This window comes from Pundamilia nyererei, unplaced genomic scaffold (assembly GCF_000239375.1).
Source record: "Pundamilia nyererei isolate P.nyererei 1_Seehausen unplaced genomic scaffold, PunNye1.0 scaffold00014, whole genome shotgun sequence".
NCBI classification, from domain to species: Eukaryota; Metazoa; Chordata; class Actinopteri; order Cichliformes; family Cichlidae; genus Pundamilia; species Pundamilia nyererei.
In genome coordinates, this window is record NW_005187415.1 from 5,565,233 (window position 1) to 5,589,264 (window position 24,032).

At 40.5% G+C, this 24,032-nt stretch overlaps 2 protein-coding genes across 2 annotated transcripts in view; one reads left to right on the forward strand and one right to left on the reverse strand.

Annotated features, from left to right (window-relative positions):
* Window positions 1-5,204: 5,204 nt before the first annotated feature.
* Window positions 5,205-13,498, reverse strand: ints13 (integrator complex subunit 13). Its single transcript, XM_005725280.1, has 17 exons — window positions 13,032-13,498; window positions 11,821-12,054; window positions 11,624-11,698; window positions 11,295-11,497; window positions 10,385-10,465; window positions 10,187-10,277; window positions 9,953-10,081; window positions 8,648-8,732; window positions 8,263-8,355; window positions 7,310-7,399; window positions 7,028-7,206; window positions 6,780-6,944; window positions 6,493-6,647; window positions 6,170-6,400; window positions 5,875-6,005; window positions 5,578-5,713; window positions 5,205-5,463 (listed from the first exon to the last, which is right to left on the reverse strand). Exons 1-17 carry the CDS (start codon window positions 13,077-13,079, stop codon window positions 5,427-5,429), a joined length of 2,163 nt encoding a protein of 720 aa, XP_005725337.1. The 5' UTR covers window positions 13,080-13,498; the 3' UTR covers window positions 5,205-5,426.
* Window positions 13,499-16,425: 2,927 nt separating this feature from the next.
* The window catches only part of ano6 (anoctamin 6), a 20,317-nt gene continuing 12,710 nt past the window's right edge, over window positions 16,426-24,032 (forward strand). Inside the window, exon 1 of the mRNA XM_005725281.1 lies at window positions 16,426-16,714. Within this exon, the coding sequence (XP_005725338.1) occupies window positions 16,630-16,714 (85 nt within the window). The 5' untranslated portion in view covers window positions 16,426-16,629. The remainder of the gene's footprint in view (window positions 16,715-24,032) is intronic.

The following is a 24,032-nucleotide window of genomic DNA, read 5'->3' on the forward strand; positions in this document are numbered from 1 at the left end:
TTTTAGCAGTTTGAAAAATGTGAAACATATGTGACTCTTAGGTCTCCAAATGATTTATTTCAGAGGCCTGTTTTCCACTTGTGCTTATTTCCTGCCATGAAAATTGCATCACAACAATTTTCCCTTTCTTTAGTGCTTTTAAGAGGATCAGTGAGACACTGAGACACCAGGACTGGTGCTGTGTAGTGTATGTTGTAGTCGGTATGAGGATTCGTTTTCAGAAAGCTCTTCTCATACAGCCACTCAGTGAGCTGTGATATTAGTAAAATAGTTCCAGTGTTGATGAGCATAATGGCAGTGCGAAAAGAAAACAGGTGATATTGGTGGCCGTCCTCCTGGATGTTGTCCCATGGCAGAGGCAGGACGTAAGGTAGGCCTATCAGAGGTTCCCCACCCAGAGTTCTTAGCAATACACCCAACACAAAGCCACAACAGGCCCAGTACCGGGTCACCCAGCAGGGTAAGACGAATATACATATCACCTGGGGGGGACTCATTGAATACAAAACGTCTGCATTGACGATCCAGAACAGATGAACGGAACTTGTCATAGCAAGGCCTGCTCCCATCAGTCCACACAGGATGACTGAAACCTTAACCACCACAACAATCCAGTTTTTTGATGCCTAAAATTTAGATTTATGGATGTTTATGGGTGACATTGGGAATAGATATAGAAGCTATAGCAGCAATGCATATGAAGACTCTTGATTTGACACAACAGAGCTGCAACATTTTTCAATTTGCCCATTATGAAAAATTACCAAACCCCCAAACCATACCACAAATACTGGTCATGTTAAAAACTGATACCCACCTCTTTGTAAATCACATTCTTGAAGATATTACAGCCTCAAATGTGGTGAAGCATCCACGCAAGACAGATTCGTCTCATCTTTAGCCAGTGGAATATACAGTCGCAGCCATGAACTCCAAAGAGGATTTTATCAGGAGTTGAAAGAAATGATGTTTTCATGAAAAATATTGGAAGGAACTGTTTTGCTTACAGATTTATAAGACTGTTTATTTTTATTTACCTGTGTGGTCTTTAGAAAATGTTGAGCAGGGTGTGAAATTTGGTGTGAAATTGACACCTGACAGCACCTGGCACCTCCTACGCATTCTGCTTATTTCCAGAAACTGGGCTACACGACCATTACATAAAGACAGACACACAAATACATGTCATACTTAACATAACCATGGTAAGTGTAGTTTGTATGATCAATGTTGTTTACGCAAGAAGTCAAACCAAAAAGCAACCATATATTTAATATTTCTTGATATAATTTCAAGTAGATGGGCGTTAAATGCAGTATAAATAATTAATAGGTACACCTTTAGTGCTTCCACAGGAATTAAGAGGGTAAGTAGCAGCCAGGTGCTGTTAATTGATTAACTGATCACCAGGAGGTTTGAAACCAGAAGTGTTGGTCTCCCAGACTGCTAAACATCAAGTTTACCTTTGACCTCCAGCTATCACTGGCTGATGGAAATAACACTTTGACCCACTAGATGATATTCAGTCAATAAACCAACAGCCTATCTGCTCTGCCTTTGATAAAGGATTGCGGGATACCACATGAAAGTGTCTTGCAATGGAGAGAAGTGCACTGCCCACTTTTATCAGCTAATGCTGAACAAAAGAGTGACTGAGAAGAGCTCAGCATGGTAAGAGGGTGGGAAATTATAAAATCCTTTTTAGTAGCATCACTTTATCTTTGGAATATTGCCAGAGATATTTAAAGTAAATAAAAATAAGTTTGTTTTGCCTCCGTCTCTAATAGAGACATTTTGTCCTGCTTTGAGAAGGAGAGGATCGTCTGGGCCGACATTCTGCGACTCTTGAATTATGCCTGCATTTGCTCCTCAGTTTTGTCCCCCTGTTTTCACTTACTAAAACAAGAGAAACCCCGAGTTTATAGGCAAGGTGAGCTTGCTGAGAAGCAAGATGCCATGGGAGATTGGGTTGCTCAGCTTCTGGGGCCTTCTCATTGCTAAGATGAGGAACGACTGTCTGATTTAGCTAAGCCAACATACACTGTCCACACAAATATAAGAACTCTTAATCAGCCAGCTTATTGCACAGAAGAAATTGCAGTCACACTATAGACCCAAGATATTTGCTTCTTTTTTTTGTACCTAAATGTACCCCAAAAGGCAGGAATTCAAGTTTCCAATTTTAAAGTACAAGACTCATATAATGACTAGGAAAGTTGCAATACCAAAGCTCTCTCAACACTGTTTCCATCCTGTAGACCACACAGTATTCACCCCTCACTGCCGCTGACCTCAACCTCTTACTTCCAAGCTGCCACAGAGGGTGATCAGCGGAGAACCGCTCACCACTTGTCTGACCCCGAGACCTCATAAGATGGAAACCCCCCTCTAGACAGAATCTTACAGAACAAACCACACTGACTCAGAGAGCCAATCCACAGTGAGTTCACGTGGTAAGTGTGCTGCTGTTGACTTCTATATGACTATGTAGGATTGTTCCGGGTTCTTAGTCATTCAGATCATATGTTGTAATGACTTGACCTTGTTTGAAAGAGAGCCCACAGCTGAATGGAGCTCAGTGGATGAATGAATGGAGGGACATATGTGGCCTAATGTAGTCAGAAAAATACGACAAGCATAGGACACGTGGAAAACAGATCACTGTGTTAGAGTCTTGCCTTTTTATTGAGAATCACATAAAGATTGATTACAACACCACACTAACACAGTCACTTTTTAAGCTATGATTGCACCTCTGAGTTGTTATTCTAGTAATTATAATGGCAGCATGAGAGTTAGGGAATTTTGATGGATGGATGGGTGGATGACCACCTTGAACCGACGTTGTGGTAATGTCAGCAGACCAACAGCCTACAGTTATTCAACATTGAAATGTTTGCCAGGGGGAAAGAAAAATAAAGGAGTGACAAAATATCTTCCAACACTTCCCAGCAAACATTTTGTTGGTGAATAACAGATGGCAGTCTTTCTCAATGTTGATTTATAATAAAATAAATAGTTATAAAATGATAGTTAACCTATGCTGTGAAACCTGTAATAGTGAATGAACAGTACGATCATGTTGGAATAAGTTGAGCTATTTTTTTTTCGTTTTTTTCCAAAGAAAAAATGAGAGCAGTTGATGAAATAGCAAACAGCTGGAACGCTCCAAAAATCACTCAAGGTGTACGAGTTGAATTAAAAGCAATTTCTCTGTGTTAATTTATGTAAAAACATTGACTCTATAAAGTCTAAATTCCAGGGTTAAATATAATATTACACTCTTTCTGTTTGTAGCGGGCTGAGCTGAAGTGTTGCATTTTCTCTCCGAAGACTAAAACACTGCCAAATCCACCCTTCACAGACCCTGTCTGCTTCTCATCTACTTTCAAAAGAGGATGACAGGCACTGTCATCATAAAACAATGTACCACCTACTCAACTGTTTCCAGATGAGCACTCTGATACAATTCATAATGTATCCTCAGTTTCATCTGGGACAAATCAGGATTTGATGTTCGGGATGCGTCGTTGCCCACATTATTAGATCAGCTGAACGTGTCTAGACAAACCGAGCTGGAGCCTTTAATCTCAAAATCAGCCATGTACAGAGTGGAAGGGCTGATAGAGGACAATTAAACCAACTTACCCCCAGAGCCTGGCGTTTTCAGTGAACAGCCTGAGACATCTGCTGTTCCAAATGTGGTATTAACTGTAGCCCCTCTCAAATACTATCATCTCTGTTGTTGCACACAGACGTTAAATTCAGGGCTTCAGGTCACTATTACTGTAATATATGTCTTGCCAATTAGCATTTCTTCATCAAACCTCCTTTAAATGGCTTGAGTCTCAGAGGAGAGACGTCAAACTCGTGCAGCCTCTTTGGTCTTCAACCGGCTGGTCGGGTGAAACTCTTTTTTCCATCACTGTAAATAAGTTTAACTATCCAATCATGCCTGAGATGTCTCAGTTTTCTGACATGAAGAACAAATGCTGCTGTAGTAAATATAAGACATTGCTGCTGTAGTAAATATAAGACATGTGTCAGCGCAACTGTTGAGGCTTAAAATGACAGATTTTTTTCCCCCCTCGATAGTTTTAGTCCAACAGCAGTCCAAAGCCCAAATGTGCCCACTTTCTCATGCCTTTTAAAACAGCCATTAAATATTCATGTTCTCCACAGAGATTTTCATATTCACATAAATATTATTTTCTGTGTTTAATGAAACCTAGAACATCTCGCACGCTCCCACTGACAGTATTGCAGTCGGTTCCACCACTTTTCCCCCTTTCACTTCACAATCCCCCTGAAACCTTTTTGGATCCAAAAGTAGATAAGGTGGATGCTCTGTGGCTGCCTGGCTAGTTTTACATGGTGATACATGGTGCTTCTCTAAAAGTGGACCTCCAAGTTGCACCTCAGGATCTCCTCCTTGTGGCCCAAGACAGACATGGCCTGAGCAACTTGCCACCTCTGATCTTGGATCTGCACCACATTACTGCTGCATAAATAACCTAGATTCTTTAACAATTGATTTCTATGATATTACAGCCTGTGAGAAATGGGCCAAATCAGACTAACCACACTAATCAAATAAAAAGACTGTGCGGTTGGCAATGAGTCCCACAAATAAATCCATGAATTCAGAGAATGAATGCTCCCCATCACAAAAGATCAGTGATTCATGAATCAACACTTAAATAACCTCTTTAAACCGATAATGTCACCATATCTGTGACACCATCCCTCTGTGTGAATCCTCTATGTGGTCTTCCAATTTTTCCTAATGCCTCGCAGTCTTTATGTGCAGGTTGTTTCGAATGAATGGGGTTTTTTTTTTAGCGCAAATCCAACAGCTAAAACACTCCCAGGACCCATTCTTCTTTCAGGACTTTTCTCATTGTGACTTTCCTGCTCTTCCTCTGGTTTAAATTCAAGTCGCCGGTTCGGTATTCTGGCAAAGTGTAAGTGGTCAGAGCCTGATTTCCAGAGAGAAATCTAAAATTATTTTCCAGAGCTTTTTGAAGGAGATGACCTAGAAATGAGATGGCCAAATTCTATTCTGATTTTGGCTTTTACAGACGGTTACACACATTTATGAATTCCTACTTAGATTCTTACACTGAACACTGCAGACATCTTTCCTCAATGAAAAACAAAATACTCTATAGACAAATGAAGTAATGACAAGATAAAACTGAGCATGATTTGTGCAAAAGCCAACAGCAACATTCTCTACTGGCAGTTTTTATTGTGTTACGCAACATGTGAACAGCATAACTACAAAATTAGGAGTAAAAAAATTAGAAATTCCTTGTTAAGAGTTCACCATCTCTTTTAATTTGATGTCCTTTTTTGGGCAGTCTTAAAATCACTGTGGTCCAAAATCTCATCTGCAGAAAGGCTGAGCTGGAGCTGTGGAAACATCATCTGGTGGCCTTCCCATTTTCATGAACATCCATCCTGTAAGCAAGGACAATGTCAAGTTTTTTAAAATCCTGAGCATGAACACAAACCGCACTAACAAGAATGGTATTCATTCAGCATAATGACACTTTCACAGATGACTGAACACACCCGTTCTCATCTTTGAGGTGCTGGTACAACTCGAACTTGCTGTTCACAGAACTGGCTCTTCCAAAAAACTCTTGATGCTTCCTGGAATTGACTGCAGTGATTCGGTTGCTCCACATAGTGAGGAGTGAGACAGGACCTGCAAAGACAGCGAATCAAAAACATACAAATAGTTTGTGTGGTGTTATTTTCTTTTAAAAATGTGCCTTATACTGTGATAAAATGTCAATAAATTAGTGAAAATGTATCCGCGCTTCTGTATGGTATTATGAAAGGAGGTCAGGTGTCAACTGTTGGTACCTTTCGATCTTTCTGGAGGCTGAATCTCCTCTGAGGTTAAGCGAGGCTTTTTGTTGAGCGGCTCTGGGGAATCTGGGGAATCCTTGATGACCTCCGACTCCTGCTCATCTTTATCCATCAATCCCTTTAGTCTTTGAGACAGAGGAGCATACATCACAAAGTTAGGTTCTTTTATCTCTTTCTTCTCTGTTGTATCCAATAAGCTCAATAAAAATAAGCTGTGAATCCACATGGAAAAATGATAGACGAAATTATTTTTCCTAAAACAAACTGAAGGTTCTCGGGCACTACTGACCTCTCCGAGTCCTGCCAGCTTTTGTCGTCTGTCTCCTTGCTGCCATTTTTCTCTGTCCTGTCCTCCCTCTCCTCTCTCTTCCTCCCTCTCTTCTTCCGGTCCTCCTCCTCTGGAGGTTTGCTGCGGCAGGCGATGATGCAATCCAGAACTCGCTGGTGCCTGTCAGTCGCCCCGGCGTGAGTCTTCACTAATGTTTCCAGCTCATTCCACATTATGCGGTACTGCTCATCCCTGGAGATAATAATTATGTGGAAATATTAATGCTGATTTCCGCTGGTAAGCCAGGACTGGGGAGTGTAAAATGATCAAAACTGAGGTAATACCTCTTGGGGCCTTTGCCTCTAGATCCTACAGTGGAAATGGGGAGTGGGTCGTTCTTTCTCTCCATATCTACCAGGTTGTAAACGGTCTTCTGGCAGGTGAGAACATCCTCATCTGTCAAAGTCTCTTTTACTATCAGGTTAGCCAGAGGAACCACCTAATAGAGCAAAAACAACACAGACGTGTGCTAAAGGGGGATGTGGGCCAACTGGAAAAAGACAAATCTTTGGTAGAAATAAGAAAGAACACTGATAATCAGCAAGACTAGTATTCCTGGATGGTGCCTCACTGCCTGCATGTTGAAGATGGTCGTCTGGGAGATGATCATTGGCCAGTATCGAGTGTGGCGCTCCAGCTGAGCTTTGGCCCTCTCAGCTGGCAGCTTCCCTGAGGGATCGTGGGAAGATTCTGACACAGGAGTGAGCCGGTTCTCCCTCATAAATTCACCAAAATCCTGAGGAAAAAAATGTAAAAAACATTTAGCATCAGATCAACTTTGCTGAATATTTCTGAACAGCTGATGGGAGCTGTACATACAGTGATGCGGTAGTCTGTCACACGGCCTCCGCAGCCCTCGCTGATGGAGGGCGGGTCCTCTAGGGTGGAGCGGTTGCTGTTGAGCACGTGCAGGAAAATCTCGCCTCCGTGGCTACTGAGCATGTGGCTGATTACCTTTGAACCCGACTTCCTCGGTTGCTCCAGCAACACGGACCGACCTGTTATCGGCACATCAACAGGAATAATCAGCGGTTTGCAGGAACAGTCAAAAAATAGGACTTCAACACAAAAAATAAACAAATTGTGATGAATCCAGTTTACCATTAAGGAGAAAATTGGTCAAGCATGACGAGGGACGACTGTTGACATCTGTGGGGGAGATGCGATAGGCTCCTGTGCAGTAATGTAGCTCTGAAGTGGGAAAAAAACAGATCTTTTGATCACCATTAATTACAACATAAAGCATGAACAATGCCTCCTTCACTGATGACTCATTTTTTTCCCCTAGATGGTAACTATTTGTCTATTACAACCATTATTGTTATTTTATAACAAGATCCCAGAAGGACACTGTAACAGAGATGCATAGGTTATACAATTCTGGTCAGATACTGTTCTGTTTTTCTTTGTTTCTTATGGTTCTGTTCTTATTGATTTCTCCAGCTCTAAATCACTGAGACAACATATTAGGACCAGCCACTGTCATCATTAAAAGCCTTTTTATTTGCCTAAATGCTAATATCAGTCCACAATCCCAATATTTGCCAATATACTGTGTATACCTAGTCTGCAAATTAACAGAACAAATACATTAAAACTATAAACTGAACAAATGTCGCTGCTTAAATTAGACTTGAGGATAAATATTCTAACTCAAGAAAGCGTGGCCTAAGGCTGATAACCAGTGGTGTTCCTGAGGGCCTCGTCTCTTGTGCACAGAGATTTCTCCACATTTTCGGAATGTTTTTGTTCTTACGTACTGTGGAGGTTTTTACAATTTTTCTGAAAATTGACCTGTTAGTCAGTTAAAATAAATAGCTGTAAACCAGCTTGTTCTTTTAAGTATCACTGACGTGTTGCTGCCATGAAATTGAAAATGAGCGAATTCATTTGAAGAGACAGTACCATGTCTCAGTTTAAACGTGGTATTTTTTCTGTGTACTTTTGTACATAACTTATAGGTTTATGAGATTTTAAAAAAAACAATGCATGGTGTTGCAAAACATTTTAAATGAAGAATGACTGAGGTTATTCTTTGTTGCAATTTTTCCCACCTATGCTGTTTGTTCGTGGAGTACACCATTTTAACGTAACCGTCTCCTTGAGTCCATTTTCTCTAGTGCTGGTCCCCGCCATGTGTAAGTCTCCTACACAACACAAACACAACATTGACATATTTTATTTATTTTGAAGATTAAGAACTCAAAACACCAACAAGGAGCCCATTGAGCTGTCCAGCTTGTACCTCGCCTCCCAACTAAAGCTAGGACGCACACGCTCCACCTAATTCTTGCAAGATTTCTGAAATACTTTACTTTGTGTAGCAGGGTTTGGAGGTTTCAACAGCATTTCTTACAATGGGAAAACAACAGTTTCAACCTCCTGACCTGTTTAACTGGCTCATTTAGAGCTAGGCAGACCTGTAACGTGGGCACTCACCACTTTTAAAGAACTCGAGGTGGGCGTCTCGGTGATGCAAGAGCTCAACGTCATAATTAGCCGATGTGTTGGCATGCTGCTCTTCCTGTCCACCCACAGAGACATTAACAAACAAAGGTCAGCGTGAAGTCAGCTCCTAAAAGGTTCAAACTCACACAAATACACAAACACACATCGACACTGCTGATTTCATGTCCCAAAGGGCAAAACGATAAACAAAGTAAAAGGAAAAATGTTGGTTCATTCAATGACCCAAATTTTAAAGCAGAAATTATTATTCAGTTTAAACATGCTTTGATGTGTTTAAAAGGTTTGTTTTGATAATAGGACTTGTTTACTTCTGAATATGGGTAACACTACTATCAATTTTTTTTAAAAGTCAGTACATGGATAGCTGGAAAAGCTGGAATCCAGATTGAAGGGATAGATGCGCTCAAAAACTAGTTACAAAAAAAAAAAAAAAAAAAAAAAAAAGAAAGCACAATGGAACACACTGAGACACTAAATGGAAGATCTCGGGAAGAGAGACCATTTTCAAGGGGTGGATAGAGAGCAGGGGAAGTCTGATACACTTTTAGGGCATCTACACATTGACAGAATTTAATAAATCAGAAGAGGCAACGCTGGTCACAGATGTTTCCACTTATGAAAACTTGAATGCAACAAATTCTGAAGTTTTCTTTTAGTTTTTGTCATAAAAATAATCTCTACAATCAGACCAAAAAGATTTCCCCACAAATCAAATCCCTTTAAAACTACATTTGAACTTTGTAAGTCCACATGAGACCAGAGTTGCCCGTCCTTTACTTGATCCAACTGACACATCAGGATAAATTCATGACCCTAACGCTCAAAATATACACACTACATGATGCAAACTCTGCCCCCTTCCTCAGTTTGATGTGTGTGTGATCAGAGTACTAACCTGTTCGCAAACATTTAATGTGGGCTAGCAAAACAGAAAATACAGCATGAAACCAGCAGCAGGTTCACAGTCACATCGACATGCAGATGAGATCAAACAAAAGATGCGACTAGAGTGCATTGGGTTATTTTAGTGAAGCAAGGGTTCACACTTTATAAGCAAGCAAAGAAACAAAATGTGGATATGAGTGAGAAAAGAGGATAAAAAAAATAATAAAACCAATCAGTCCAATAAAAAAAAAAAAAAAGTGAGAAGTGCACTGTATTCTAAAAAAAGATTTCTAAACTAGCAGAATGGAAAGACAAACATGTTATTTTAATCAACATTTTGGCAAAAGATGTGCAAGAGCAGATAAAAGGCAGGACGAAGATGGCCTTTACCTTCATGGGGATGTTCGTTATGGTGGTGGAGGCCAAGTCAAAGTGCTGCTGGACCAAAATGTTGAGTTTGGTGGCCAGGTGCCTCCCAGCTCGAACACTGTGCACCTCACTGGTGAGCAGAGGAGAGATCTGAGACACAAAGAGAGGGACACAGTGAAAAGCTGGATTGTGATAGATTAAATGGGGTTTGGGTGAAATCCAGTGTTAACACGTCTTCACAAGCTTTTCACCCACCTCTTTCTTGGGCCGGTCAGACACCAGTGTGTCCTCACCCTGTGGGTAGATGTGAACTAGAACCAGCTCACACTGCTGGATGGCCATGAGCCTAAAACCCACAACAATGAGTTTTAATATTACAAGCAATACCAGAGTTTCACTTTTTATAACCAAGTCAGGATCACCTGGACAAGTCTTTCTTTGCTGCGTACTGACCTGTCTGAGCCTGCTGCCAGCTTGTTTTGCTCTATAATAGTTTCCTGAATGCAGTCTTCCAGCATGCGCACATGTGTGTCGCTGCACGACAAAAAACAAAAAGAGCAGGAATTTATGGACATTTATGGACAAGTAAAATGACAAGTGTAACAAGAGTACATGGCTGCAAAGAGGCACATGTGTTTGTAAATCTGCTGACAAAGGACCCATTTTCGATGTAAGCCCCCCTCAGACATGCACTCCTTCCAATCCATCTGACAGCTTTTGAACATGCAGGTTCTAAGACTGACTCTTGTTACTTTATGTTACCTCAGAGAGAAAGCAATGCAGTTTCCATTTTTATAAACAAAATTCTTCCGTTGATACATTCTTATCATTAAAAAAATTAAATAAATATTACCTGACAAAACTGGTTTGAAAAAAAAAATGACTTAGGGTAGTTCAGAAACTGTTCAGCATCTGTTTTGATGCATTCAAACCTCTCTCTCTCTCTGAGCCTGTGACGGAAGAGCACATACTCTTCTCTTAGCGACAATGAGGAAACAAAAAATAAATAAAAAATAAGTGTTTAGAAAGCCTGGTTACACCTCACTAGAGTTGATGCAGACAATGCTTTTTGCCAGAAGTGCAACATGTCTTGCACATTTGGTAAAACATGCTTCTTCAGCAGATAAGTGAAGCCAATATGTTTTAGTGTCCCGCGTGTAAAAGACTGTTTTTCTAGCTGACTGTTATGGGCTTTCCATCACTGTATTAGCTGTGTGGTAACCTTCATTCAAGTATAGATGAGAGTTTTATTATGGCTTTAACTCACATTGCGCAAGGTTTTCAGTGATACAGTTGTATAAGTTATTCTTATGACTCAAACAAAATAAAGAGCTGAAGCAGTGAACACGTGGCTTCTGTTTACCTTTTAGCATTAGTTAGGCAGATAATACGGCCTCTGTTAGCAACTCTGTCAGCTGTGTCCATCAGAGCGATACGCTTCTCATGCTGCAGCTCTGTGATCTTACATAATGACTCCACTGCAGCTACCAGGCCATGCAAGATGCTGCAGCACTCCGGGTCCTCGCGAGGGTTTGGTGGCCCAACAGCTGCCAGAGCTGACATGAGCTGTGACGAAAGATGGGAGACACTGAGTTCAAAGGAAATGTCTCTAAATTGTGACAAAGTTGATGTTAGATACTGCAACTAATTAAATTCAGGCAGCTTATTCCGTTTAAATGTGCAGTGGATTACCTCGTGAGTGCTCTGATCTTCCCTCCTCCAGCTATTCAGTATGTGAAACTCTGAATCACTCACAATGTAATTAACCTGGAAAATAAAGAGGCAGAAAATGTCAGTGGCACGGATGACATCAAAAGGTGGACATCCAGCATGCCCAGTCTCATAATTATATCACTTAGATGGACAAACAATAAAAAACAGACACTAACCAGTTTGTCCTTTGGATAAACATCATAAAGGATCCGGCAGTACTCCATGGAGCACTCCACAGCACATGTCCACAGAGACTTTGACACCGGGGCCAAAGGAATGACCCCTTGAGCTCGGCTCTTTGTCAGCACATCACACTCCACCTGCTGACGACTGGACTCTGCCATGTAGGGACAGTGATCCACTACGAAGACAGTCTTGTGTGCCACAGAGAACATCTTCATTTTGCAAATCTGCAGAGTGAGATAAACCATAAGAAAAACAGAGCCAGACAGGAATGTTAGCTGTCTATATATTTTGTTGTTTGTTTATTTTTGTTAGGAAACATGTAGGCCCCTGACACATTAAAGGAACAACCTGAACCTACCCCCTACAGTGAGGAGATTAGAAGAACCCAAGAAGGGTCTATTTCTGGCATGATCTGGGGCTACTATTATCCTTAACATGGACATTATGCTATGGCTTTTGCAACTACCACATCTCAGCAGTATAAAACACCTACAGTTGACATTTAGACAGTGTGCCACACCCCTCTATTGTGGTTCTACATAGTCCAACACTTTCCAATACAACCTGCTTGTTTTTTTTCTTTAATTAAAAGTGCAATAGGAAGAATAGTGTGCAGACAGGGTCGAGTGGATGGAGTATCAGGGGTGAGAAGGATAGGTTCACACGTATTGAGACTTGCTATGATGTATTTTTCAAAGATGGTGGTTCTAACAAAAAGACAGAAGGCCAAGCTGGAGGTGGCAGAACTGAAGATGCTAAGATTTTAAGTGAGATTGAAAAAAATAGACAGGATTAGCGATACAAAGGGTTGATGTTACAGACGTGAATGCCAGCAATGGGGTGAGATGGAAGATGAGCACCCAGAAGAAGAAGTAATTGTTTTGTTATGTTTTGTCCTGTCTTGTATCTTATTTAGACACAAGACAGGAAATGATCTCTAAATTGGGACATACACTTCTTCAAGCTTTCTAATAAACAAAACCTGGTTAAAACATCCCAAGAAGCCTAGATAAAATAACCCAGATGTCTTTGGAGTGAAATAAACCTATGCGCTAAACTTAGAAAGAATACATTTATGACCTCATATGACCTAAACCAAGTACGCATAGATTATATATTACTACAACCAATCTCTATGACTGTTCATATTCAGGTTGGGTCAATTTCCACCTCCGTTTTACAGCTATTTATTTTGACTCACCTGGTGGAAACCTTGGGAAGGTAACGCTTCCCTGTCTGGAAACAACATGAATCGTCTGAAAAGGTCCGGTATCTGTATTTTTCTAGGTCACACTCTGACTGTTAAACCCCCTCTCCGTCTGCAGCGCGATGATCCTGACGCGTTTCAGGACATGTTAATTAATATGCGAACGTCCAACGACCTGCTAAAAAGAGCATGTCACCGAGCAGCACGTTAGCCTGTCAGCTAACACCAGTCGCAACCATTTATTTGCTGATTCACGTTTATGACCGACGGTTTAAACAGTTAATGGTAGCATTTGCGTAATTCCAGGAAACACGTCTTCTAATTAACCAACTTCCAAACAACCGCTGCCTAGCAATTTTTTTGCAGACACTTGGGGGGGAAAAGTACAAACAATACAGTTCAAGTTGCTACAAGCTAGCAGGTTTGTTATTGGCGGAAATGTGTTGAGAGGTGTTCCGCCTCTTCTTCTTCTTTGACGTTCTAAAGCAGCTCACAGAGGTGGCGCTATATTACTGCCATCTTCTGGATTTATTAGTCACACGCATAGTTTTTTCCCCCGCCTATTTGTTTTGTTTTTGTTTGTTTTTGCTTGTCTGACATTGTTTTGTTTATAATCCCTTGTGTGAACGTAAGGAATGTGTTAATACGTGAAAGTCATTACTAAAAGCTTCTGAAACTTCTTTTATGTGCACTGTATAGTTTTCTTCTTCTTCTTCTTCTTCTTCTTCTTCTTCTTCTTCTTCTTCTTCTTCTTCATTCTATCTTCTATGGAAGCCACTGAAGAAAAAGCTTTTTCATCATCAGTAAGTTAAAAACTTAAATGTAACTTAAAGAATATATATTATATAAGGATATATAATTTCATAACTCAAAGGTTATGAGTTATATAGCTCTCAAAAGTTGACTAACTGACCAAGTATCCTGAAATCTGGGGGGGGGTTTCTGAGTAAATCAGCATTTCAAGATATATTAAAATTCTCATTGACAGACCAGTTCTCAGGGTCACCAAATTCCAATAAACTTTTTAAGGCCTACTTTTTTCTGTTTCTTAACCAACACAGTGCCATGCATATTCTTTTCTGTCTGTTGATTCCAGTACTGCCCCGGACAGTTTCATATTCATTAGAATTGCCCTTTCTCTTTCAGCAGATTAGCTGGTTGTTGGTTCGGCTTGTTGTTTCCTTTCTTGTTGCTTGCAATGCTCATGAAAACACTGCAGGCACTTAGTGTTAAGATTGGCTTATACATACATGCAGGTGCCTGATTTTACACTATACAGCATGGAAACAGAGTTATCCTTGGGTATCAAAACATCCTATTTTGTAATTTGTAGTAAACAACATCCTGCTATGATTTTCTTTCATGTGCACTGACTCCAGAAGTATTCACCTAGAGATTATAACACTGTTTCAGTGACACACTTTCCATATAATACCATAATCGTTTTTAGGTCTGCGCTTGCAGGCCTTGCTGATTCAGAGACTTATTCCCGTGAACAAAGCAAGACAAACAGAGATCAGTTGGTTTTAACTTGGACAAGAGGAGCCCAGTCGGAATCTCAGAGCTACAAGCTCTGCACCCAACCTCAGACGACTCCAACTCTGGCCCGGCCCCCTCTTGCTGGACTAGTGCAGCGCAGATACTGAAGGACCCGTCCCACCCTGACAACAAACTGTTCCAACTTCTGCAATCCGGTAGAAGGTTTCACATCATCCGGGCAAGGACAGAGAGACTCAAGAGGAGCTTCTATCCCCAAGCCATCGGGCCCTGTTTTGCTCTATAATAGTTTAGAACATGTGTATCTGCAACAGTGAATGTGTCTGTGAGCATGTGATGTGATCAGTGAAATGTGAGTGTGTGTGTGTAGAAAACAAGGTGCTAAAGATCTAATCATCTTACACAATGACAACCATATTGATCCACAATTCTCTAACAATCGTCTGTCCCTAAATTTAATTTTCCCTGTTCAAATTCCACTGTAATTTAATGTAGGTGTATTTTGATGCTAATAAATTTATGCTACTACTGCATTATAATGCAGTAAAGTCATATATGACTTTTACTTTAAACATAGAGTCTATATACTTCTTTTACTGCCTGAGAAAAAAAATTATTACACCGTGAAATTCTTCAAATCGTTTTTCTATCATCTTAGGATATATTTAAGATATATATAAGATCTACTTTGAAGATCTATCATGTCTGGATTGTGCTAACAGCCTTTTTTTCTTTAGAAAAAGAAAACAAAAGAATATGTTTAATGAGTGCAGGCTGTGCAGAACTCAGAGATCACATCACTCCTGTTTTAGCTTTTTGATACTGGAACTTTTAAAGCCTTTCCTCCCAGCTACATCTCTGACACCTTAGTACCATATGCACCACCACCTACCTTGAGCCCCCTGTTTCAAGAGCCCACCTAAAAATCTAAGGGCACACTTTCAATCCAACTTGTATTTGTGCAAAGAAATCAAATTAGAAGTATGATACTTTAATAAATAAACAAAACATATAGCAGCTTAATGTCTTAAAAAATGTAAAGTAAATACTATTATTTTTATTTTTAAGTATAATATCTAGGGGTTTTTGTTTTTGTTTTAGTCAAAGCCACAGGGAGCCACTGGGGATGGGCAAAAAAAGCCCATATAAATATTGGCAATCACTCTCTTTTTTTTTTTGGCAAACAAAAAAAAGGAAAACAAAAATCGTCATCAAGAGAACTGTAGGCCTCACTTGCCTCAGTTAAGGTCAGAGTTCATGATTCAACAATTAGAAAGAGGCTGGGAAGGAATGGCATCCATGGAAGAGTTCCAAGAATAAAACCACAGAGGCTTGTCTCACATTTGCCAGAAGACACCTGGGTTATGTAGGTTAAATAGGTTAAATAAATAGGTTAAATAAAGTGTTTTGAAGTGATCTGATCAAAATTTGGACTTAAATCATGTTGAGATGCTCTGGAATTACTTCTTCGCAGCGCTGTATCATATCCGCAAACCCAAATGCAGTCACTCCAAACAGTTTATAGCATTTAAAAAGGAAACAGAGCATTATGATAAAAGATTACATTACATATTTACTCCCCTGTCCTTGTATTAGTTGCTGACATTGTTTACTGTAGTTGCTAATAAAAAGTTTCATTAGAGGGGAAAAAAACACTGGAGACTTTTTTTTAAAGAAAGTTGTGTAACTGATAGAAGATTTTCTCTTAAATTGAATGTGAATTATATCAACAAGTATCTGGTCAAGGCCTGGAGAGCTGAGGTCCATGCGCAGAATTATTAATTATGAAAATGTTGATGGGTACAAACCAGAAGAAAGCTACACAGCGTCAGATAACCAACTTTTATTTGAACACTCTCCTCCTCCTCCTCCTCCCCCGCCCCCCTCCAGCCCCACCCGTTTCACACTCGTACAAGTCACTGCATGAAAACTTTACGCGCACTGAACCAACGCTGTGAACTGAAGCAAGAATGCGCGGAGGCTGTGCCTTGAAATCAAAGTGAGAATCGGCACGCTTGTTGGTTTCCGGGTGTATAGTTTTTTTTTTTTAACTTTTTGTTTGGGAAGTGATGACACTGGAGCTGTCGGCAGGACTATGAGCGACCACGACATCCTCGAGATGGAGTCCGACATGGAGGATCTGGGGGATATAGAGCTGGGCATGATAGATGAGGAAGTTGGTGAGAGAACATGGTCTTTTGCAACAGTTGTCTGCATGCTATTCCGGAGCGCGGACTCGGTCTGGGTTTTATCCTCGTGATGCTGTGGGTCCTTATCGAGACAGCCGTCGATATTCTTAGGCCACGTTATCTCCGGGAACTCATCTTTTGCTACTCTGTAGTGGAGAAATTATTACTATTGTAACTCCTTTAAACAAAGTCCCCTTTCTCTTATGTATTCTGCACTCCGGTATAGTTAAGATATTTACTTTTTACTCTATAATATGTAGTCCCAGTATGGCGCAAATACAGTGTTGCTCAAGGATAGATGACGGTGTGCAGTGTTACAGATTGATCAGGAATGAGCATGTGCAGAGAGACAATTGAGCACCAGTGGAGGTGTGGTGCACAATACAGCTTCGGATATCTCCAAGAACCCAAGATTACAAATGACTATAGTTTCTCGGTATTCCTAGATCTCCCTTGCTACCACACAGAAACACCTCTCAGCGAGCTTTTGTTGTTCGGATTTTTCACACTCTGCAAACCGAAACCATAACTCCGCTGTTGAACAGAATGTCTCCTGGGCTCGTCTTCATCTCTGTACCCAGAGTAGATTCTGCTGCAGTGTTTCTATGAAATCTATATCATACCTGTCTCATCTAAAGTGACGCAGGCCTATCGATGACATGTTTTTTCTCTCTCCCTTTGTTCACTGATGTCTTGGATAATAGATCATAAGATAAGATCATAAAATAGATCACGAAGAGCATCTCACTGTAAAGGCACTCTAGTCTAATGGAGGGTTCGTTTCATTACAATCATTTTACAGGACTGTGGTGGTCAGTGCATTCACCAACAAAGTAGTCTTAATGAACGTCAAATGTAAAATGGTCACACTGGCTGTGGTTGAGGTGGTGTCAGTCACTTTGGCTTCTTACCCAGCTTTCTTTTTTATGCTTGAGTAAGCATGATGCTTGATCTCAATACAGGCACAGTTGCTGAAGGTGCACCGGATGTACCCATTTTACTGAACCGATCGAACGAAGATGAGAAAATCAGGTTTAAGCACTTTATATACAGCCATATTTGTGTCCTGACTTGCAATAGAGCTGGTGCTCGATTTTTATCTGTTGTGAAACGTCCCCTGAGATCGAGCAGAAAAGCAACTCCTGCCGTTTCGTAAGATACTTTTTTTTAAACCATCTTCGGCCTCGCCTCTGTCAGTGCGCCCCAGGGTGGCTGTGGCTACAATGTAGCGTGCCATCACCAGTGTGTGAATGGGTGGGTGACTGGATGTGTGAAGCGCTTTGGGGTCCTTAGGGACTAGTAAAGCGCTATACAAATACAGACCATTTACCATTTTTACCATTCAAAATTATTATTATGTACGCCTTAAAGTCACATACCTAGGCACCACAATGCTTCAAAAGCTGTTTTTTCCTTTTCTTTTAAGGAATAATCCATTTTCCTCTCATTGTTACATGTGCCTTTTTTTCTTTTTTCTTTTTTGTACATTGATGTGTCGGATGTACTCTAAGGAAGGAAGTAGCCTGCGACTGGGTTAGTGGTTTCTGACAAAATAAAAGATTTCAGTTGCATGCTTTTCAAATGACTCACACTTTCTGAATCAGTTATGGTTGCAGAGGTTCTGTAACAGCGTTTGTGTTCGGAGACTGACGATTTTAGATGAATGTGTGTCTGTCTGAACTGCTTAAAACCCGGGCTGTATGTTATGTCACTGCACTTTGTGGGATGACTGCAGTATAGAAGTCAGACCGTGAGCCTGCTTGAAGACTTTCAAAGGAGAAATTGTTGATTTTAAGAGCAGTGTTTCTTCCTCACGCTCCCTCAGCATGTTACTATGGCCTGTGTTATGAAAACAACATCTGTCTCCAGTTAGTTTTCTTTTCCACTTTATATGGAAACACTGCAAGACTTCCCATATTTGATTTTTAGGTCATCTGTTTTTTTTAAAATAAGGGACAAAAGATTTATGAGGCAAATGGGAGAGGCTGCAGTGTTATTTTTATTATGTATTTTCTTGTTTTGACGTAGTCTGTGGTGGGAAAGTATGTATGTTGAGCAGCGGAATTTCTATTTTGTATCAGGGGATTTATAGAACAATTGTGGTGAGTAGGACGTTTTGTGCAAGCAATAAATCAGCGAGAGAGTGTGATGTTAAAGGAAGTGAAAAGCAGTCTGTGGTGCTTCAGTGAGCACTGCAGAGCTAGAGCATTAGCTATAACTCAGTGGAAAACAAAGGTTAAAGAAAAGCGGGTCAGTAGTCCTTAAGAATGCTGTAGACTGGTGGGGAATAAAAAGCTGGAATGGAATAGGGAATGAAGCTCCAGTTGAGTCATTTTGTAGGCAAAACAAACAAGAGTTCACTGATTTAATTGAAAATGAACTTCAGTTGTTTTCTACAGCATCTGAAAAAGTGGTTGGGTGGAGTATGTGAGCTGTTTCTGGGCTCTAAAGTGGGGAATGCCAGAAAAAACGTTCAAGAATAACTGCTCTTTCAGCCTACTGATGCATATTTCCATCAACAATAAGCTCCTATAAGTAGATACCTTCTTAATATAATATATGGGATCTTACCTTTTGCTTTGTTTACCTTAGGTGACTAAACCATTTGTACTGTAGGACCATAACTCAGTGTAACTATAAGTTACTGTACTGTCCTTAACTATACAGAACTGTTATAATCAGTAGTATATGCATAAACATATATGTACACCTATTAGAGAGCATAATTTACCTAGTTTATGGGCTAAACTGATATTTTAGACACATTTAATTTAAAGGGCACACATGCTTTTCCTTTTTCTCTGGCACATTTTTGCTGTACTATGAGAGATAGTCACATTAAACATGGCCAAAAGTCTCACAAAATAAGGTCAGAATATGTGCATCCAGTCCTTATGAGTCAAAAGCTTAGGGCACACACTTTTATTCTGTTTTTTATGTTTGTTTAATTCTACTTTAAGGGGAATCCCCTCACTCAGTCATGGCTGTCCCCACCCACCTGTTGGTCAAAGATAACTTAAAGGGACGAGACCCAAAATAGCCACTGGAGTGACAGAGAGTTCGGATATAGAGATATATGAGGACCATTCTGAACTGTAAATCATAAAGCGCTATTCTGCTAAAGTTGTATATGAGCATCAGCCCTTTCATAACAGGTTTATGACCATATGACAACGCTGTAAAAGAACAGCGTTGTAACCGTGCTTTCAGTCCATATCTGTCATTGCCTTCACAGCTGCGCCCTCCCATGATTTTATCTTGTGGAACTCCAATGAAATCAAAATCTCCTCACAGACATATGAACACCCGTGTCTGTTTTTATGTGCATGCCCCAGCAGGCGTACAGACACACTCATCCTCTCTGTTGTGGCTGACAAAGATATGTATTAGGACAAACATGAGATGCAGGTCAAACTGCAAATAAAAGACTAAAAAAGAAATAGTAGCAGCATAACTTCTGTGCTATAAATGCAACAGAAGTTCATACAATATAAAATCTATATAATCTGCTAGTAATGCATCTTCTGCAGTACTTAGTCTGCATCCACTTAATCATGGACATTTGGATGTTTGGCTGGACATGGATAATTTCAGGCTTTCAGTGAATTATCTGGCTGGAATGATTTTACAGCATGCATATTTAATGGCTTTAAAATAAACAAGAACTGGTTACACATGGTGAAAATTACACACATATAACACCCAATTGTTTCAATAATTCAGCCACAGATTTGAGGTAAAGTTAAAGAATTTGGGGCTAGTCCTCCTTTTTCATTGTTCCATCCACTTTTTGTAATGCACCAGTACCGCTGGCAGCATAACAGCCCCCAGAGCGTGTTCAGTGTTCTTGGGTTTGAAAGTCTCACCTTTACTCTTCCAAGCACACCTCTTGTCATTGCTGTCATGGCTATACAACTTTTCCCCTTCAGACCATAAAACCTTTCGCCAGGCGTAATCTGGTTTATGTGGGCAGGTGCAAATTTCAGTTGACCTTGCACCTCCTCTCAGTCAACGGCAATGCAAAACAGACTCTACTGTGGTGTTCCAGCAGTTTCCAGTTCAAAGCAGTGTTTAGCCTTGGTTTGTATGTTCTCCTGAAAATCCTAACTAGGGCTGCCACAAAAGATTATTTTGATAGTTGACTAGTCACTGATTATTAGTCGACTAATCAGATCATGCATCCACTGGACGTAAAGCATGTCACACTTCTGATAATCAATTGTCTGCTTGATGTTTATTCAGCTGTGTAAAAACTATAACTTTAATCTCAGCCAAACAGATTTAATCAGGAACAAATAATATACTGAAAAAAGCCAAACAATAACATTTTTAAGTTTTGTAAGTGACTTATATATCATGTTTAACGTGAGTAGCGAAAGACGGCCGTGGGTTTGAAAACGATTTGCTGGTGTTGTGCCAAAAACTGATTTCCGGTATTTGCCAAAAACTTGTTGGTCTATAATATGTGAAACATATGTCAAATATATCCCTCATGAATTATATCAAGTCATCTTGAGCAACAAACAACATTTGGTGGCTCAAGAGTTGGCAGTTTGTCTTGTAAATGGTAAATGGCCTGCATTTGTATAGTGCTTTTCTAGTCCCTAAGGACCCCAAAGCGCTTCACACTACATTCAGTCATTCACCCATTCACACACAGGCGATGGCAAGCTACATTGTAGCCACAGCTGCCCTGGGGCGCACTGACAGAGGCGAGGCTGCCGGACACTGGCCCTCTGACCACCACCAGTAGGCAAACATGGGGTTAGTATCTTGCCCAAGGATATTTGACATGCAGCCAGGAGGCAGCCTGGGATCGAACCGCCGACCTTCTGATTAGTGGCTGACCTGCTCTGCCACCTGAGCTTCCGATTACCTCGGAAGGTAATCGGAAGGTTGCCGGTTCGAGCCCCGGCTCCGACAGTCTCAGTCGTTGTGTCCTTGGGCAAGACACTTCACCAGTTGCCTACTGGTGGTGGTCAGAAGGCCCGGTGGCACCAGTGTCTGGCAGCCTCACCTCTGTCAGTGCGCCCCAGGGTGGCTGTGGCTACAATGTAGCTTGCCATCACCAGTGTGTGAATGGGTGGATGACTGGATGTAGTGTAAAGTGCTTTGGGGTCCTTAGGGACTAAGTAAAGCATTATACAAATACAGGCCATTTACCATTCCTGTAACAAGGTAGAAGCTGCAATCAGTTTTTGGCAGTGAGTTTTATGTATCCTTTATTTATGCAGTTAAAAAAAATTCTTGTTTACTTTAAAAATGTCTCTTTTAAGAGTAATCTGGCCAAGAGGACAGTTGAAATTGCAACAAATGCAAAAATAGTTCTGTAAAGATATTTTAAGTGGACAAAAGGAAGGTGATTGATTATAATGTAATTACAATAACACAGTTACAAAGATACTTGAGAAACAGGTAATTTTTTATTTTATATATAACCCCTTTGTAATACCTGTTCACCGAAGTTTATTTAGCAACATACATAACAATATTACACATAAAAAACACACGGAAACATTGGAAATCACTTTTTGGCACAACACCGGGAGTCCGGTGTTCTCACCGGCTCTAGTGAGCCTTGAGCCCCGGCTAGCTATCAAGCTGGTGAGTAACAAACGCCTCCGAAAACATCGGAGCGCTTTTGAAAATATGTGGTGTCTTGATAAACTGAGCAAATATTTGAAGTTTACACAGCTACATTCTCGCCTGAAAATATGTTAAACGTTTATTTTGTGACCCAGAAAGAATAATAAGAGTAATATTAAAACTAACTAGCTGCCGCCATTGTTGGAAACTGAGCAGGGCCGCGCTATGAATTCTGGGATAGGTTGGGCCACGAAGTATACACCCGACCTATCCTTCAAATCTGGGGAAATGAAGGGAGCATTTGCACGATCTTGGAATCTGCAATTAATTAGAAATGTCTTTCCAAAGTTGTGACAGTTAGTGACAATGACAGTTTTCCTCCTTAGTGTCAAGACTAGTGAGTTAAACTCAGAGTGCAGGTTTATTGCTGGGAAAATTCTTCATAGAAATAACATCACCAAACGAACTCAAATCACCAATACGGGACTAGACACTAAACTGGGCACTGAAACCTAAAACTAGAAAACCTGAGGAAACAAACCAGAACTAAGAGTGAGGAAATTTACAGGAAAATGAGGGTTGAAAACACAGCAGGAAGTGAGGATTTGGAAACAGGAAGAAACACAGCTGGGACAAATCAGACATAATGAGACGAGGGAACGCAAAACTAGATACCCTGGCATAGGAGACACACTATCAAAATAAAACAGGAAATACACCATGTACGCACAGACACGGACTCAGAGACACAAGCTTAACACTACGATAATACTGATACGGTACAGAGGGAACATAAGGACAGAGATGACCAGACAGGAGACGTGGGACCAGGACAGGCACAGAGAGACACAGACTTGATACTGAACAGAGGGAACACGGAGTACAGGGACAGGAATGACATGAGACACGACCGACAGGGGAACAAGAGAATAAACACGAGGGCAGAATTAAACCGAAGAACTAGAAATCACAAAGCCAGAAGAACTAAAGATCTAGAAATACAAAACAGAAACCAAACCCCTAATAGTCATGAACCACGATGAAATCAAAAATGAAAAAACAAAATTCAAAACACTGGGTCACCCACCCAGGACTGTGACACTTAGATTTTCAGAGTTCCTTCAATTTTCCTGTTGTTTTAAGTATCGGTCCAAGATTGCTGACAAAAACAAATTATTTCTGTGCTAGCAAAGAGAAACTACCATTTTGGGGTGGCTGTAGCTCAGGAGGTCATCCGCTAATCGGTTGGTGCTTCAGTCTATGCGCCAAATATCCTTGGGCAAGATACCAACCCCAAGTTGCTCAATGATGCATCCATCGGAGTGTGAATGTTAGACAAAAAGCAATTAACCACTGTTAAAAGTGCTTATATGAATGGTGAATCCTCATTCACCCAACCAGTCCATTTACCAGTTCTAGTCAATCACAATCACATAACCTCTGCCAAGTCATTAAAAGACTGAAGCGCATTTATATATTTGAGTATCTGAATTTTTGAGTCTATATGTATAATTTTTACTCTGTGAGAAAATCCAAAAGAAACTCAAACTTGTGCACCACACTCTTGTTTTTAAAGATGAATGCTGTATCACCATTCCACTCTGGAGAAAGAACAAGCCAAAGAAATCATTAAAAGCCCCAAATTCCCTGATATTCATGCCCATGATAAGTTTATGCAAACCTCTGTCCAAAACTGCATGTCTGTTCTTTGTTCATTGTTGCA

What these genes read in the sequence shown, in the direction of transcription:
- ints13 (XM_005725280.1), bottom strand. Translation starts at nt 13,079, where the DNA reads ATGTTGTTTCCAGACAGGGAAGCGTTACCTTCCCAAGGTTTCCACCAG. An exon ending in TGCCTAACTAATGCTAAAAG is followed by an intron (nt 10,466 to 11,294) that starts GTAAACAGAAGC and finishes TTTGTCGTGCAG; the next exon opens with CGACACACATGTGCGCATGC. An exon ending in GACCAATTTTCTCCTTAATG is followed by an intron (nt 7,207 to 7,309) that starts GTAAACTGGATT and finishes TGCCGATAACAG; the next exon opens with GTCGGTCCGTGTTGCTGGAG.